General features: G+C 35.3%; 1 protein-coding gene across 1 annotated transcript in view; it reads left to right on the forward strand.

The window, feature by feature from the left end:
* Positions 1–19,267, forward strand: part of LOC149787800 (condensin-2 complex subunit H2-like) — a 155,849-nt gene that overhangs the window by 115,030 nt on the left and 21,552 nt on the right. Inside the window, exon 18 of the mRNA XM_089974010.1 lies at positions 3,384–3,485. Within this exon, the coding sequence (XP_089830136.1) occupies positions 3,384–3,485 (102 nt within the window). The remainder of the gene's footprint in view (positions 1–3,383; positions 3,486–19,267) is intronic.

Genomic DNA, 19,267 nt, shown 5'->3' on the forward strand with positions numbered 1-19,267 from the left:
GTATAAAATAAAAATTGAGAGGCCCCTTCAGACTGTGAGGCCCTAAGATGTAGCTTGTTTAGCTTATGCCTAAATCCGACACTGATTTCATCACTACAGTATTCACAAATGATAAAATAGAATATGGCATCTGTGGATTGACTACATTATATCTATTTATGTATGGTTTGGGGGTGGGTTCCTCAGAGAAATAAAAATTGACAGGCATAATGTAATAATCGGGACTTCTCTGCAAAAAATTGGGAGATTTTACGAAATCGGAGGTAGATGAGAAAATACTCCCAAAATCGGGAGGTTTTTCTCCTGGCTTGAGAGTTGACAGGTATGAATTGTCTGGGGTTGTGGAATTTCAGTCAGCGCTTGAGTTTATTTAAGTCACCAGCCCGGGGCCTGTGCCTAAAAAAAAAATTCTTTGAGCACTGACCAGTACAGTACATAAAATATTATACCAGACAAAATATTCAACTTTTGAATGTGCAACCCAGATCTAGTCTCTTTCTGTCTCTCTCGCTCACCATGTTTATGTTTGTATTCGATGACTGTAAATATTGCATCAGGGACCAGGTGATCTGTCGTCTCATCAAAACTCGAAAAATCTCAGTTCTTTATGGAATCATGGTATCTTCCGTGCAGTGTAATCACTACCTGCTTACAATATTTAATTTATAAACATTACAGTCGAATTAAAATCTGTAGAGATATATACGTAAAAGGAAAAGTTTGATTTCTGGTCTCCTTTAAAGTAGAACTTCTTGGAAACCAAATTTGACAAGAAGCATTTTGGTAAGAAGGGGACTTGGATTTATACAAATGATGCCAATTTGCCATCAAGTATGGCCACCATGGAAATCCATTAAGTGACACTATTTGACCAAATTGTAGAGAAATCATTCTGGCATAAATGGCTTTTCAAGTTAGTAAAGATGATACCAGTCTGCCATCAAATAATAATAATAATAATAATAATGAAGACTTTGTATAGCGCCTAATCTTTAGAAGCTCTAAGTGCTTTACAACATTAGACAACACCTATAAGATAAAAAAACATATAATAATATTATAACAAAAACAAACACCATGAAATTAGAAAAACATTAAAAAATAAAAAACATGCTGAGAATATTTCAGGTAGGAAACATTATTAGGTCTTTAAGTTTGTTCTTGCAGTCTAAATAAGTGAGTTTTGAGAGCCCTCTTGAATGTGATCACTGTGTCTTTGTGCCTAAGTTCAGTGGGCAATTCATTCCACATTGCTGGGCCCTGGTATGCAAAAGAATGCTGTTCATATGACTTTGTTTTCATAGTGGGAATAATGAGTATATGATTGTCAGAAGAGGAGCCTAAGTATCTTGCTGGTGTGTACACATGGGTGAGGTCAGATAGGTATGTTGGACTAGAGTCCGACAGTGAAACGTAGCACAGAGAACAAATTTTGTGTTTGATTCTGGATTGAATGGATAGCCTGTGTAGGGTACAGAGCAGGGGGGAGGTGTGCTCTGATCATGGTACTCTAAATATAATCCGAGCAGCTGTGTTTTGAACTTTTCGAAGTTGCTGGAGTACATATTGAGATGAACCAGTCTTGAAAGTCCAGTATTGAAAGTACTAATGAAAACACAAGTGTTTTAGTGGCATCAACTGAAAGATATTTGCGAATTGAGCTGATGCGTCTCAGCTCAAGATATGCAGCCTTGCATATGTTCATGACATATTTGTGCAATGTGAGAGTACTGTCCAGAGTAACACGTAGGTTTCATACTGATTGTGTGAATTTAATGTTGGCGTTGCTGATATTTATTGTTTGAGGTAAAAGATGTGAATGAGAAAGTCTTTCTGTTGTGATCAGAATGGCCTCCGTTTTATCATCATTCATCTGCAGCTTGTTACATGTCATCCATGATTTCACACCAGAAATGCACCTCTCTACACCTTGGATGGTTGCATCAACTTCCGTTGGGTGGCTAGATTTGTATATTTGGGTGTCATCAGCGTACAATTGGTGAGACACTGGATGATGAACTATGACACTTGAGAGTGACTGAGTGTACAGAATGAAGAGAACAGGTCCAAGAACAAACCCCTGTGGAACACCACAACATAGATCAACTGAGCTGGAGTGTATTCGATTTGCAGATACAATTTGTGTCCTGTTGACCAAGTAGGACTTGGTCTATTGTGTCAAATGCTGCAGACAAAAATCAAGGAGGGTGAACACTGTAATCTTTCCGCTATCCAACACAGAGAGAATGTCATTAACTACTTTTAGAAGAGTATTTTCAGTACTGTGGCAAGATCGTTATGCTGATTGTACATTGCTAAAAAGATGGTTTGAATTTAGATGAGATACAAGCTGGGATAGAACAACATTTTCTAAGATTTTTTATATGAATGGGAGATTAGAATCTGGGCAGTAGTTCTTTAAATCGTTATGCTCTAGTGTTGGTTTCTTCAGCAGAGGCTTTACAATGGCAATTTTGAAAAATGATGGGAATTCCCTGGATGAGAGAGAGTATTAATAACATCAGATAGTGAAGGCAATACTGGATCTAAGCACTCAAGCAGCAGTGATGTGTAATTGGATCAAGTTCACATGACTTTGGTGCACTCTTCATCAAATGTGGCTGCTGTTACTGAAAAAAATAGGAAAGCCATCAACTTTTTAAAAAATAAAATAAAGACACTTTAAAGACTTATAAATTTAACAGAAATTGTTCTAGCTTAACACCTTCAGGTTTATGCAATTGATACTCTTATGCCATCAAATACAACTGTGAATACTAAAATTAGAAAATTAGAAAAACATGACAGCTAATTTATCACAAAAAATACTGAATAGAATTGACCAATTTTGACACAAACTATCCTTGCCTAGGGGTTTCAGTATTTAACAGCCATCAAGAATGGATGACAATTAAAAGAGTTGAGAAACATGGAAACATTTGTTTTCATGATATATGCAAATCAGCAGGTTTGGAAGAGATTTCTACAGACTCAAAGCTTTTGACCAACTGCTTCTGCATTTAACTATGAGGGTGATGTTAGATGAGTAATCTCAGACCCATTTGAATCTCTTGTTTTCATATTTGTACAGAGATGTTGTGAGGCCACAGATTGCAGGATTCTTGCAAGTTGTCAGGAGAAATTGAATTTTCCAATCTCATGGGGTAGTTAGCACAATTATTCATGATTGCTGCAGTTTGTCATACCCAATGCTGGAATTTTTATTTTAATCAGAAAATAATTTCATCAAAGCATTATACTTTTGTCCATGGTCTTGATTGATCAATCTTGTGCTAGAAATAGTGTTTGCATGATAGAAAAAAATTGTATGAATGGTCTTGAAGCTTCTAAAAATGATGCTCTTGTTAATTTTTTCTTCACAGGAACAGTATTTGGCCAGTGCCCAGGAGTATGCACAGATTACAGAACTGTCTAAGAGAGTCTCTGAGTGGGAAGAAAAAATCCTCCCCAAACTTCAGGAAGAGGTATGGCAGTCGTATATAGGTCTTCAGTGTCTAGGAAATAAAATGTGCTGTATTTGCTGGCCTATAAGACGATATGTTTTGACCAGAAAATCTTAGCTTCATCTAATACTATAAATCAACTTACATGTGGATTATGTCATCCGACTTGCTTTATCAATTTTTCGTATGGAATATATTTCTCCAGGATGACGAAAAATAATGTGCAAAAATGATTTCAGTTTGGGGAAGAGATCATGTATGAACAAATACAGGATCCCACAGTGAGTATTTTAAACAATTACATGATCATCAGTATTAAAAGTTAACATAGATCAGATGTAATTGCACTAAAGCAGCGCATGCACCAGTAATGTACATTGTTTGTAATATACGTTCAAATTTAATTACATATATATGCATTAGAATTTACAGGTTAGAAGATGAATAACTATGACAAAGACATATTCCATCACAATTTTCTTCTTGCACTTAATGATCAAATAATTTGTATGTCCCATTGACAGATGTCTTCATGATTGTAAATCTGTATTGTTCACTTACCTGATGACTGATTTTACTTGTGTACAAGTGCAGTACCATATTCCATTATCAACTGATACCACTAGTTAAGCGATTCCTTCTAATTTTTGTTTTCACTTCCATTATTACAAGAATCAAAGGGTTTTGTAGTGGTATTTACATTCTAATTAAATAAGCTGGGGCTATATTCAGTCATTCCAAGATAACACCTATCTGAGGTTAAGATTCTGTAGACCAAATCAGATTAGCAAGGCTACTAATATGGAAATGAGGCTTCCCATCAGTATTATGAATACCGTACCATATAGTTAAAGGAAATGCCAGGTGGTTACTATTGTAAATTTTTCAGCCAGTGACATTTTTTAACTTGCAGACAGAACTGACAGCAATTTAAAGTACATCTAGCATGAGCAAATATCAAAAACAGTTGCCGCCTAAGTACAGGAAGAGTACATGCACTAAAAAAAATCTTAATTGTTGGGATTATACTTATACTTGCAAAGAAAATTTGACAGCATGCAAAATGGTCATTCTTGTGATTTTACCTAATGGAGACCATATGGATATAACTATAGTGAATATTTAAACCCTGAAGGAGTATGGTATGTATTTTCATAGTTTACATTTACTGTTTCATTTATTAATGTTTTCTCTCTTTTACAAAAGCCAGGGTTTCCACGCTACCAGGAAATAGGGAAAAAGTCAGGAGAAATGATAACTTCTTTTCCTGACTGTGAAAAGTCTTTGAATTTTGCAAATATTGACGAAAGTCGGGAGAACCCCAGGAATTTCTCTCCACAACTTGACACCGAAACAATTACGTAATTAAATTGCAATTGAACTGTTTGTGAGTTAAATTTATCGAGTTCTAACCAGAATATTAGGAGGTTGCAACATGGATCATTTGGGTGCTTGCCATAAATATATTAGACAATCCAAATGCTCAGTGGATTAAATTCATTTAGTAGACTTTTTGTTTCACAGGTTGATATCCATATTTTTATTTTTATGGAAAGTATAAAAACCAGTCTAGCATCACTAGAGACCAACATGGTGGCATTAAAGCATAGCCACTTAGTAGATGGCTAGCAAACTTAAACGTTGTTAAATTGATTTATACCCACATGAAATTGATATGAAAATGTAAAATCGTTATGCCTTTAATCTGCTGAACGATGATAAAACTTGTGCGTTGATGAAATATGAACTGGTATTAGCGATTTCGATTGCTAGTCACATGAGAACACACAACCTCACAACCGTCATTTTCAAACATTGTTGAAATTTTTTTTAAAATGAAAGTCATTTAAATAAAAAAACAATAACAAAAGGGCGCAAAATTCTCTATGTTTATACTGAGACCAACTTCCGGAGTTTTTTTTTTGTATCACGTGACTACAACATTAACATGTGCTCTCTCACGCAGGGAGCATACGAAGCAGGGAACCAGACTACTCTGCTTGATGAATCAGACTTGCTAAGTTTCTTGTAGTTGTTCTCGAAATAAAAATATTGAGAATTATATGTTCTTTCTGGTTTTTACAAAAGATATCAGACTTTCATTTAATATAATTGAAATTTTGTACAACAACAGTGAAAAGGAGTTTGTTGTTGTTATAACTTGAACTTCTGATGTAATTATTTAAGATTTGTGAAGTCATGTGACTATTAACACAAATGGCTAGTACCGGGTCAGGTTTCATCTATGCTGAGTTTCTTTGGTCTGTCAGCGGATTAAAGACATAACGATTATAATACTTGCCATTTTTGAGAAAATAAATAATTTTCCTATCAATTTCATGGAGGTATAAGTTGATATAACATAGTTTAAATTTGCTAGGCCTGCTGGTAAGCTATTTTGTGGTGGCAGAAGATTCCAATTTTTTTATATGTAATTGCTCTGAACCCACAATCCATCCTAAATGTCCATATGTGAAAAATGGGGTTGGAATATTCGGAGGAAAACCGGATTAGAAAAATGTTGAATATCTAAAATAATTTGGTACAAAATTATTACACAGTGACTTGTAGCTTGAAGCATTGGTTTCAGATCTGAAATAGACCGCAGGAGAAATGGGAAATTGTCGTCCCTTTTATTGTATATTAAGAAACAAAAAGAGCCCATGTATCAGTACAGGATTGGGGACTGGTTCATTGAACTACAAGAAGACAAGTTGATTTTACAGAAAATTCAGCCCTTTTTATATACAACAATGTATAATTTTTAAGGTCTTTTGTCAAAATTTAAATCAAGCCTTTTGTAAACGTCTTTAAATAATGGAATTTTTAACGAAATCGTCTTAAAAGGTTTAGGTTGATTGAAAAATCTTGTTTGAGATTTTATTGGCACACACAAATTCAGGGTTGAACGTTTTCTGTTACAAGGTAAGATTCTAATACTTTGCATTTATTGGGTTTTTTTCATACTGTGATAGGAAATGTTTACTTTGTATAACATGCACCTATATTGCTCTAGAATTCTTTAGAATAAAAGGTTTGAAAGGAAACAAAACAATTTATGCTCATTATGTTGTTTCCATGGAGCAACATAATGCAGGTCAGCAAAGTAAAGTTAGAATTTGTATTCTGTGCATTGAATGGCTTTAAATGCCAGTTTGTAGGAATATGGTCAGATTTGTTCTGTGTGATTCATTTTGTGGTTTTGTACATGATCAATTCTTTTCTGACATATATGTTTTGGAGAGTCTTGAAAGAGAAAATATCCAAAATGTTCTTTAATCCCATTCCCAGATGGTCTTATGTTAACCTTGAAAAAATTAATTTCATCCTGGTAAAAACCTTAAAGTTTATATTTAGAAAAGAGTGGTAACCATGAAAAGCTTCAGCAACATTGGGCAATAAGTTTAAAACAAAAAATCCACGAAGAGCAGAACTATCTCTCTCTCTTTCCCTCTCTCTCTCTCATTTATTGGACCATATTTGATTTTGATCACGAGGTGCAAAAAGAAAAATGCAATGGAATATATATGCAACCTTCTCTCTGCCTGTCTGTCTGCAAGTTCAGAAATGTCACTGGCTGAAAAATATATGAGAATATATATGCAACCTCCCCCTCGGAAAATGTATTTTATTATTAATGATGCAATTTCCCTATTGCTGGTAATCAGAAATAGCATACAGTGATATTTTTAATATTTATGAAACTGGAAGTTATAATAATACAATTCCACACAGCATTGCAAGTTTTATCCTATCTGTAACTCAATAAATTTTCGGGTCAGCATCATTATATGTCGCTAAAAGTACATGATACATTTAAAATACTTCTTGTCAAATAAATTAGGTACTTTTTGTTAATTTTCTGATCCTGACTGGAAAGGTTACTGAGTTACAGGTAGGATAAAATCCACGATGCTGTGTGGAATGAAGTGAAAAACACAATCTGAGGTGTTGATCAGGACTCGTCTTTACTCAGCTTCGACTTATATAGGGATGAAGGATGGAAAATTTGCCAAATTTGCTGATTCGACTTACACTCCACATCGACTTATAGGTCAGCAAATATGGTAGTACTTTGTTGCAATCATCTGATTGGTTTAAGAGATTTAAGTAGTACTGCTGTGTAAAAATATTATCTCTGTCAGTGCACAGGTCTTTTACAGATTTTGAAGGCACTCTGGAAAATAGGTTTTTCATTGAAACTGTGTGAAATAAAAATGACATGCATGTTTTTAAAAAAGTAAATTATAGAACTCTCAAAAGTCCTTGAGATGCTTTCATTCTGCATTTTGTGTGTTTTTACATAGTTCTTTTTGGGGTGATCAGATTGTGGATGAGGAGTGACTGTTCTTGCTCACCTTGTCATTGTCCATTCGTTTATTTTCATGTTGGATTTTTCTCATTATTTTTCACCAGAAAACAGTTATGTTTCGGTAACAATAACATATCGCCTACTACCATTACATTGGTTTTCTTTTCAGAGACCAAGCTGATTATTACTTTTAATTACTATTGAATCACCAGAATCCTAGTCTGACTCCATAATCACAGGCAGCAGCTTGAAATAAATGATTGTTATGCAAAATTTGGGCCCTGGAAAAAACATTTTGTCATAGTTTTAACCTAGAATTAATCAATGAAGTTTTAAAAATACTTGCTTAAAATACAGTCTACTTAGAAAACAAAAAATGATGGACTCTCAAAAGGATTCATCTTCAGATGGCAATTTCATTCTGCAAATACTGCCTGATAATAACAGTTTTTTAAGTTTTGAATTATATCAGATATTTGGAGCTGGAAGTGTTAATGGAAATACCAGGGAGTGATTTTGACCCAGAAAATAATGTTGAATGTGAGACCAGACTAAATGATATATAGGCAGTTTAAAAGTAGTGTAATTTTCATTCCTTTTCTCAAACAATTCAGTACTGATGGATTTGTGCTACAAAACTATCTAGTACTCTCAGAGTTAAGATAAATTGAATATACAAGAATCTGAAGAGAACTTAAAAAGTCAGGAATTTCATTTTGATCAAAATGCCTCAGTCAGAACAAATAGACTCTGTCAGTGATGGATTTAAAGTCCAAATGCAGCATTAAGATCCGAAAAGTCTGGCACAATAGTCAGCTAAGCACTGGTTCAAGAAATTTAAACTTAGGCAGAGCTTATGTTAGTAAAAAATCTTATTTTGGAGCAGAGATATCCAGTAGATAATACCTATGAGATGTGGAAAATTGTTCATAACAACCATAAAAAACAGTTTCCCAATTTGTTCAGGCTGGCTATGCTAGCTGTGCATGTGCCTCATCGGACAACAGACTGTGAAAGGAGGTTTCTCAGCACAGGATAATAATCATACACAAAGAAGAACATATTAACTTAAGAAACCATCAACAGATTAATACTTCTACAATAGAAGAGAGACATCTTTTGTGAATTTTGATTTTAATGGAGCAGGCACAGAGAGAGATGGATATATGAGTGTTAAGTAAATATTGAACTATTGCCATTTCCTCCATCCTACCTTTTTTTGTTGCTGAAAGTCAACACATTTTGATGGCAAGAAGAGAATCCCTTCTTTTGATAAAATCCTGGCAGCATCTCAGCATCACATTTGACCTTCACTCCTAAGCACATGTGCAGTCTCACTTTGAATCTCCATCTTACTGTTCACTAGACAAGGTAGCCAGAAAGGCTTAGGGAGAAGGTTTTTGCACTCATCCATTCCTAATGAGGGGTGGGGGGGGACCTTAGGGAGTGTACCTCTTCATTGTTTTTCTCATCCCAGCATCCTGGTAGGATATTGTCTGACCCTATTTTTCAGGGGTTTGGCTGGGCATCATGGACAATATGTAGGTCCATTCCACCCTGAAGGGTGGCTACCCACTTCAGTTCCAAAGGAGGGTTGGCCACCCGCTTCAATTCCATGAACATTCTCCCCTATCACAGACCCCCATCATCTTTGACCTGTCCAAACTGACTCAAACAAAGGAAAAGGTGAAAAATGACGACTCCAGCTTTTTATTTAAGGATCTTTCAGGTGTCTAAACAAATTTCATAAAGTTTGGCTCATAGGCAACTTTTCCACCTTATGCAGGTTTCTTCAGGAAGACTGCTTTTGGATAGGGACAATCAGTTTGGTAAGGAATGCCATAAGGCTCGCAACTGAGGATACTCTGTTGATCTTCATGATGCATGCCTTCACATCCCCATCTCCCTCCACACAGAAAATACCTCTGGTTTTGTTTGGACCAGGAGTTATTTAAATTTCAATCTCTTCCATTGTGTATCCCCTGTTCCCTGACCAGTGGATGCTTGTCGAAAGTGGAACCATCTTTACATGTATACCCTACCACCTTTCCGAATAATTACAGATGTCAGGATCTCTATTACTAAGCTCATCCTGGTAGCCTACCCGCCCTTTCTGGCCCCAACTGTCATAGTTCATGAACCTGCTTGATATGTTGGTAAATGAGCCAACACAATTACCACTGAGTGACAACACAGGGAGTCTTTCCTTCATCAAGGTTCACAGATTCTGCACCTTCTTGCATAGCTCATCTCAGGCAATCAGTCCGTCATTACCAGTTTTTGAGTAAGGTTGCCAACTGCATCATACAGGCTCGGAGGCAAACTACTTACAGGGTTTATGATGCAAATTAGAGACTCTCCTGTGATTGGTGCAGTAGGTAATGTGTTCAGTAGGAAATGTGTTGAACTTTGCCATCCCTGTTTCAGTAGGAAATGTGTTGAACTTTGCCATCCCAACTTGAGTAGGAAATGTGTTGAACTCTATTAAAGGCTATACGGCAGCCCATCCTAATACTCTCAAATTGTCTAGAGGTTCCACCATTGGGTTGGACCCTCATCTTTCTGATCTCAACAGGTATTTTGTGCTGCAGAGACCAGAAATTTTCTCACTAATGCCTGCTGGAATCTTTCGTGTGATCTTTGGTCATTGTCAAAATCTCAATGTCAACCTCTGAATGAAGTTTACATTGAAAACTTTAAGACTGTTTTTCTGCTCTCTTTAGCATCAACAAGAAGAAGGAACAAGCTTCATACCTTGTCAGTAGAATAGGGATTTTATGTTTCAGCTGTAATTATGATTCAGTTTCTCTCCTGTACCAACCTTGGTTTCTGGTGAAGAATTAGCTACATTTAGTTTGAGTTCCTGTTGAGTCCCCCAGCACCAGTCATATCTTTTGGGGATGATCAAGATAGTGTTTTTTGCCTAGTTAGGACTTTAAGGATATATTTGGCTTCTTTGAAGGAGGTGTCAGAAGCATTACTTCCTACCTTTTAAGCTTTCCATTGCTGTTTCAATGGACATATTTTCCAGATGGATAGTCCTCATTATCAAGAGACTTTGTCAATTCCTCACAATATCAAGGAAACTTTTCAGTCCCTCATTGAGCGGGATTTTTCTTTCATGAGAATTAAAGCCTCTGAAGTTTGGGCTATTGCTACATCTTGAATAATTCATCTTTGATTGGTGTTATGAGAGGCACCTTGTGGCTATCGCATACTGCCTGCTCCTCTTTTTACCTTCGAGTTTTGGTGCGTAAGAGTGAAGCAAGCTTTTGTTGTTTTTGTTGGGTTCTATAATGACAGCACAGCATGTGGCCCAAGCTTCTACCAGTTTACAGTAAGTAACACTCCTACCATAAGGATAAATGAAATAGTTTTTTATGCCTGATTTGTTGAGGCTATCTGCCTGCATTTTAGTTATGTAATGTTTATCTGTTACTATTGTAAAGATTCCCTCCTTCCACCCTGCTCTTACATTATGTACTCTTGATCCAAGTTAAAAGAAGATATCATTCTGTATGTCTATGCTCTTGATAGGGTATTGATCGGAATTGGTCAAGAGGCTTAAGTCATCAACATTTTGGTTGAGTAGGATTACAAGTGACATTTGCCCATACTAATGGCATGACCTTGTTTTTGACTTCTGAATGACTGACTGAGCTTTGTCAGCACTTTGCCAACTTTATTCTATTCAGACTATAGTCATTCTGATTGCTAGATACTTGAGATATCTTGCTTCTGATTGGCTGAGCTTGTTACTTCTCTAGATCAGGAGACTATTTCTCATCTAGTTTCAGCAAAGCTTTTTAAATAAGTTTATATTATCAAGATCTTGGCAGTTATGACTTGGAGACTTATTCTATCCATGTTATATATGCATTTATCTTTAAAATGAGTTTGTATCATGGTTGAGTACAGTTGGTAAATTCATGGTGATATAAAGTTTGGGAGATAATTTGCATTGGATATGTTCTTGCAGTGTTATGGAAGCCTGCTTGACTGAAATAATGAACTTGTTAAATTAGTTGTAAGTCATTTGTGCAATGAAGCTCACTTGGACCTCTTACGACAAAGCTTTATGACCAGAGTAAATGAGAATTTAGTTTATTAATCTGGTTTGATGTGTTGTATTCGTGAAGAAAAATACTATTTAAGCAAGTTTTAAATCAGTATGATTTATTAATTTAGCTCTTTGTGTTGTATTCTTGAAGAAAAATACTATCAGAGCAGGTTTTCTATGAATAAAGATGTTAGAATTTCTACTTGCCAGCACTTTTCATGTCATATCTGTTGGTCTTTAGTCATTTTCTGTTGTTAGTGTGTCATATTAGTGCTTGAAATTGCTAATAATTGTTAATCTAATTTAGATTGAATCTTCATTGATAATTATAATTTGTAGCTCTGCTGGTCATAGAGTTTGTATAATGGCCTGATGTTTTTTATCAGTCATCAGTTTGTTTCCTCAGTTTGTTATCTTTTGAGCTATTGCAGTAGGTAGATTGCCATGAAACTTTGCAGTCACATTCATCCCATAGTCTGCTTAGTCCTACATGAAAATGCTACCACTCAGGCATCCAGTGTAGCTGCCATGGCGGCCAGCTTGAAATCTATATCCTTCTTATGATGTCTTCTTGGACTTAAATGAAATAGGTACTGATCTGAAATCTGATATGGCCACACAGTGGCAGTCATGAAGATATTGTTACCATTACTTCTCCTGAACATGGGATTTTCACCAAAAGACTTTTTATGATGTCAGATTGGTCCTAATTGAAAATGGTTTATGATGTCAAGTTGGTCCTAATTGGAAATGGTTCAGAGCTGACATTATTTATGGCTATCATGATGGTCATCCAGAAAATGTTATCACTATTCATCCTGCATAGTCATACTGACATCTGGTTTTCACTGATAGTCTTCTTATGACCATCCCACCATCTTGACCATCTTGAAAATCTTATTTTGCTGCTTCTTCTGAGCAGATTGTTACATAAACATGGGTTTTTCACAGAAATATTTCTTAGTATGTTTGTTGATAATCTTGTTTTCAATACTCCTGAATAGATAGCTGTATTCACATGGGATTTTCTGTGAAAGTCTGTGATGTCTAGTTGGTCCTAAATGAACATGGTACCTATCTGACATCCAGTATGGCCACCACAGCAGCCTTCTTGAAAATCGTGCGATTGCTACCCCTCCTGAGTTGGTTGCTGCATCAGAATTGGAGTTTTCCATAAAAAGGCTTGTCATTTAATGATGGTCTTAAAGTTATGCCCCTTGATAATCAAATATGGCTGACACAGTCTCGTTATTACTGCTTGTCCTGAATAGATCATAATATTGCCATGGGGTTTTCACCAAAAGACTTCTAATGCAGTCAGATTAAAATGGTGCAGATCTTAAAATCCAGTATTGCCAGTGGATTGGCCATCTTGAAGATCTTGTTATGTAACCATTCTATAGATATTATGAACTTCTGATAGAGTGGTGTCTGTAAGGTGAAGTTGCTTACATATGCAACATTGCACAGTGGAGAGAATGTTTGTATAAATGTGTTACTTTTCATGTACTGTAACTGAAATTTCTTTGGATTATGTACTTGTAGAAATTGTAAATGATATAAACACACAGCAGCTAAAATGAATGCTCCCATGTGCCCCCAAAAATCAGCCTGAATTAGTTTAAAGTTAGCAGTTATTAATATACAGAAAGGGAACTTTTGCCAGACTAGACAGTACCAGTTTCTGAAAGTGCAGTGGATGAATTTCCAAATATATCAAATGTAAAAAAAAAGTTATCAGCTGTTATTTTTGACAATTTACATTGTCCTGCTATAACACAATAGGTGGGAGCCATAGAGCATGACTGTGTTATAGACCGAACCGTGAATTGGTATATATACATGAATTCTGTTTATATACACATGTCTCATGTATAGCATGAATAGAGTGTCAACACCTTGTATTCACCCACGAATCTCATATACAATGAAGCCACAGTAAAAGTGATTCCATCGAAAATATGCACACATAGAGCTTTAAAATATTCAATAATTTTGTCACAGGTCATATTGGTCTGAATTCAGTGGAAAAACATTACACAATCACTTAATGGATGACGAAGCACATTTACTTTTCAGTATGTCCCAAGTTGGTAAAAGTTAGTTTGCATTTTAAACTGCCATTGGTAGCATTTGGAAGCATAATCTTGTTCCCTGCAAAAAGGAAACTTTCACTGCATTGTTAACATGTTACAGTCACATTGGAAAATGCAAAAATCCATCAGATTCCATTACTTTTATTTAAGTTTGGTACTGACTTCCTTTCAAGAAAAGTTCTTTGCTTTTATTGAAGATTGTAGTCATCTTTCTTTGAAGGGTGCATGCGTTATTTAAAGTCACCTCTAAAGGCCAGCTTTGGAGAACCAAACAAATGCCCATTTCTTATTGTGGTGGCAACATCAAATAATTGTATTGCATGATTGAGACTGATTTTTTTCTTCCATTTGCTGAGAAAGGAATTGGCCATCGTTTGGACTAGTCTAGTTACTGTTCCTCCCTGCCAATTGAATAAACCAATAAGTAAGATGTGGGGTTTTTTTTGGGGGGGGGGTATTTACATTTATGGTAGCAGCATGTTGCTGCCTTCTGCACATGCATCAGAAATTTAACAAAGGGTCAACGGACGATAGAGACGCAGATGTTCTGGTCTGATGACTGGGCTAATTACAGTTTATGTAAGTGTCCTGAAGGATTTAATTCTGAGTGAAAAGAAGAGGAATTTTACTTACCATCCACCTACAAATGTCAGTCTTTGTAAATATATTAATTACTAGCAAGCAGCCGAAAATCCGAGGAAAGATAGATTACGAGATAATGCCTCGTCTGGTTCATCTCAGTTACCAGAAATGTCAACAACAACAAAAAATGGATATCTCATAACATACAGAACTTGTGCTAGATGTGAAGATAAGCAGATTATGATATAACAATGCATTGTTTACATGGTTTGTCAATGTGGACAAAGAATTTTATGTAACAATAGATAAATTTCAGCGCATTTTATATCCAGTTTTTGGCTTCCTTCATGGGGCCTCAGAATTTCTCCACTCCAAGCCAATGGTTGTATATACAAGTTTAAACAGCCAACAATGTTGCCAATACAAAAATCGGCAGATATTATATTTTGCTGCCAATGAGGAAAAAAATCCAAGTTTGCAACATTAGCAAAGCCCTACGTTATCCCAGAATAAACTTTTTATACATTATTTTTCATACTTTTAAGAAGAAGAAAAATACTTCTTTGTGTACGAGAAAAATACATATAAAATTTCAGGAGCCATGCCATGATCATCTTATAATATTCATATGCGATCTCTTCCCCAAAATGGTAATCATTTGGCGGGGTGTTTCATACTTTTAAGAAAGTTTTTTTTGTGTAGGAGAAAAATACGTGTATATAAAATTTCGGGAGCCACACCACAACCGTGTTACATCCAAATTCGTGTTATAACCAAGCGTGCTATAGCGGGGTCACACTATACCTCGAAGTCCAGGAAATGAAAATGACCAATCAGAGCTAGCAGTTTTTTTTTTTTAAAGGTGCACATATGAAATAAGGCCAAGCTGTATACACTATAACCCACATTACAAACATCAATCATATACCAAAATAAAGGGATTAAAAGTTATTTTAACAGTGCCTAAGATATTAAAGGTCATTTTTAGATAGCCAGTATAACCAGTGAGGAAAACCATGGAAATTCTTTTTCTTAAAAAATCTAACCCTATGCAAAATTTGAGACTGTATAGCACCACCTTAAAACAAATATGAAATTTTGGGCAAATATTGTTCTTCTTTTCATATCATGTATGATGTTGTGAATAAAATGGTTTATTAACATTGATGTTATGAATTAAAAATGCTAATTATGCTTATTTTGCTTATGCTTACACCATATGTCTTGAGGCAGTATTGCATGTTTAATGACATTAATTATGGGGAAATTAGAAATCTAAGAACAGGAGTGAAGTTTACTTAAATTTAAAACTTGCATTTAAGTGAAAGAAATATATAGTGAAAATGTTTCTTATCATTTGGAATGAAGTTAAGAAATAAATGATGACAATGCAATATTGTTTTCTTTCATATTTTAAATTGAAACAATAAACAAACATTTTGAGCTTTGATTTCCATGAACTGCAACTGTTCCATACCTTTTCAAACTAAAATTTATCAGTAGCATCTCAGAAATAATTTTGGCTCACCTTTCATGGGGGCTGAGCTTGTATGGGACTTGGACACTAATAAATACTGTTCTATGGGGGAAAATACAGGAGAATTATTCAAGAGGACTAATTTGATGCTTGCAACTTAAATGTTTAAACCATACAACTGAAATTAAATCAAAGAATAATAATACTTGTGTTTTTTATTGAGGCGCTGAACCTGATGTTATAAACTTTAGAGAGAGTGATTGGTGTGAGGTGAAGTTGTTTACATTTGCAACATGCATAATGGAGAGAATGTTGGTATACCTCTATGTTACTTTCAAGTACTGTGGCTGACATTTCTTTGGATATTGTACTGGAAGTTGTGCACAATCTAAACACTTAAAATGCTAGTTGGTCCTAAATGAAAATGGTGCAGTCTAACAACCAACATGGTCACCATAGCAGAGACTTAAAAATCTGTTTCTTCTGTGTGGATAGTCATATGGATATAGGACTTCAAGACTTACAATGTCTAGATGGTCCTTAATTAGAATCATGCAGTGTTGATAGTCATATTGATATAGGACTTCAAGACTTACAATGTCTAGGTGGTCCTTAATTAGAATCATGATGTGTGGATAGTCATATTGATACAGGACTTCAAGACTTATAATGTCTAGGTGGTCCTTAATTAGAATTATGATGTGTGGATAGTCATATCGATATAGGACTTCAAGACTTAACAATGTCTAGGTGGTCCTTAATTAGAATCATGCTGTGTGGATAGTCATATTGATATAGGACTTCAAGACTTACAATGTCTAGATGGTCCTTAATTAGAATCATGCTGTGTGGATAGTCATATTGATATAAGACTTCAAGAATTAACAATGTCTAGGTAGTCCTTAATTAGAATCATGCTGTGTGGATAGTCATATGGATATAGGACTTCAAGGCTTACAGTGTCTAAGTGGTCCTTAATTAGAATCATGCTGTGTGGATAGTCATATTGATATAGGACTTCAAGACTTACAATGTCTAGATGGTCCTTAATTAGAATCATGATGTGTGGATAGTCATATTGATATAAGACTTCAAGAATTAACAATGTCTAGGTAGTCCTTAATTAGAATCATGCTGTGTGGATAGTCATATTGATATAAGACTTCAAGACTTACAATGTCTAGGTGGTCCTTAATTAGAATCATGATGTGTGGATAGTCATATTGATATAAGACTTCAAGACTTAACAATGTCTAGATGCTCCTTAATTGGAATCATGCTGATCAGACATCCAGATATAGTTGCGTTGGCCCTCTTGAAAATGTTTTTCTCCTCACTACTTCTCTTGAACAAATTGTTGCATTAAAACTAAAACACTATATAGCAACATGTAGTAGGTTTTAATGAAAATGGTTCATATCTGATCTCCAACATGGCACCATAGCCATCTCAGAAATCTTGTTATCCCAGCAACTCTTGTACGAATGGTAGCATTGATATAGAGCTTTAATTAAAACGCTTGCAATATTAAGTGGTTCAAAATGAAAATGGGACAGATCTGACCTACACTTTTGTAAAGTAGTTTGAAAACCAGATCTAATTGATCTGGGGTCAAGTCAAAGGTCATTGCCTACATCTTTTTACTTCACTGCTAAATACAGGTGAATTTTAAATACCGCATATATTTGTGTGTAAGCCAAATAATTTAGGAAAAAATAAAGGCCTGGAAGAAGGGGGCGGGGGTCGGCTTATCCGTGGGCCAGTGTGTAAACTTAACAGTTTTTAGGTCTTTTTGTTGACTGTGCTTATTTTCTGATTTTTCCAACACGAAGTTCAATATAGGTAAACATAGACTTCATAATTCGTGGGCTGGTTGAGTTTACCAGGGAGACCATACTGAACTATAATTTACAGTACTTACACAGTGAAAAGTGTGCAATGCGTCACTTAAATCCTTACTTATTCCCAAACATGCATGCACATTTTGTTTTATTCATTGTTTTGACCAAATCCATTCTTCCAGATAACATTTCAGCTAGTTCTTAATAGCTGCTTCATTTACAGTGAATCATGCGTTCACTAGTTACTCATTTTCAATGATATAAGCAATCCTACACATTGAAGTAATATTTTTAAAAAGGTATGCACGTTTATTTGTACAAGGCACATAACCATCATAATTTACATGTTCACAAAAGGTGGTAATAATAAAGGCTAAAATTCTCATAGAGATCAACTAAGATCAACATCAATCAATTTTAGTTTTGTGTTTTAGCTGAACAAACATAACTTTCCGCACATTGGAAAGCTTGATGTCTCGGTGGCTCCAATGTTGATAGTCGGCGAAATTGTCTTTCGTTTTGCGACAGCAGTACAGGCCACTTAATCATTAAAACCCTGAAACTGGCTTGTGATAAGAGGGACTTTTGACCGGTAACTATACCAGTTTGACATTGGTATGTACGGTATAAAAATGCCAGGTGTTTACTCGTTTAAGTTTTGTTCGTGGTAATGGAGCTATAGCATATGGAGTTACAGCATTCGTAGTGATCATTCTTGATATTGAAATTAATTGTGGACGATTTTATTGTTGTGGTTTATCTTTTTGTTCTGGTTTATTTTTTATTTTTATATTATTGTAAAAATAATCATTCATTTGTGTGAATAATGTTTAAACTTAACATTGTATTTAGTGAAGAAGCTAATGTTCTATACTAAAATAATTATTTTGTCACAACAATAATTCACAGGTGATACAACAGAACATGTAGGACTTTTCTTGTTTAGAAGATATGAAAATCAAAGACAATGTAATAATCAGGAGTTCTCTACAAAAATCGGAAGATATTATCAAATCGGGAGGTAGGCGTGGAGCGACCCCATAAATCAGCAGGTTTTTTTTCCTCCCGGCGTGAAAGTTGACAGGTATGGTGTAAGGTCGCTTGCATCAGAGCAAACTACAACTCAGCTTTTATGGTATTAGCATAAGTTTTGAAGCATTATTTACGAAACTTTATAAGAAAACAGAAGATTAAATAAATTACTTTTTTTTTTAAATACAAGTTTGCCTAAATATATGCATTTAGAACTTAACTTGTGCATCTTGAGATGCCTCGGAGTTGTAAGTTGGCTTATACGCCGGTCATGCACTTTTTAGTGTTTATACCTGTTCAGTTTAGGGGTCAGCTTATACGTGAATGGGCTTATACGTGAGTATATATGGTAGACTATATTTTGTTGCATTCCAATGGACAAGTTGATAGTCAACACTATGGC

Source organism: Sinohyriopsis cumingii, chromosome 11, assembly GCF_028554795.1.
Source record: "Sinohyriopsis cumingii isolate HCF-2022 chromosome 11, ASM2855479v2, whole genome shotgun sequence".
In the NCBI taxonomy this organism is placed as follows: domain Eukaryota; kingdom Metazoa; phylum Mollusca; class Bivalvia; order Unionida; family Unionidae; genus Sinohyriopsis; species Sinohyriopsis cumingii.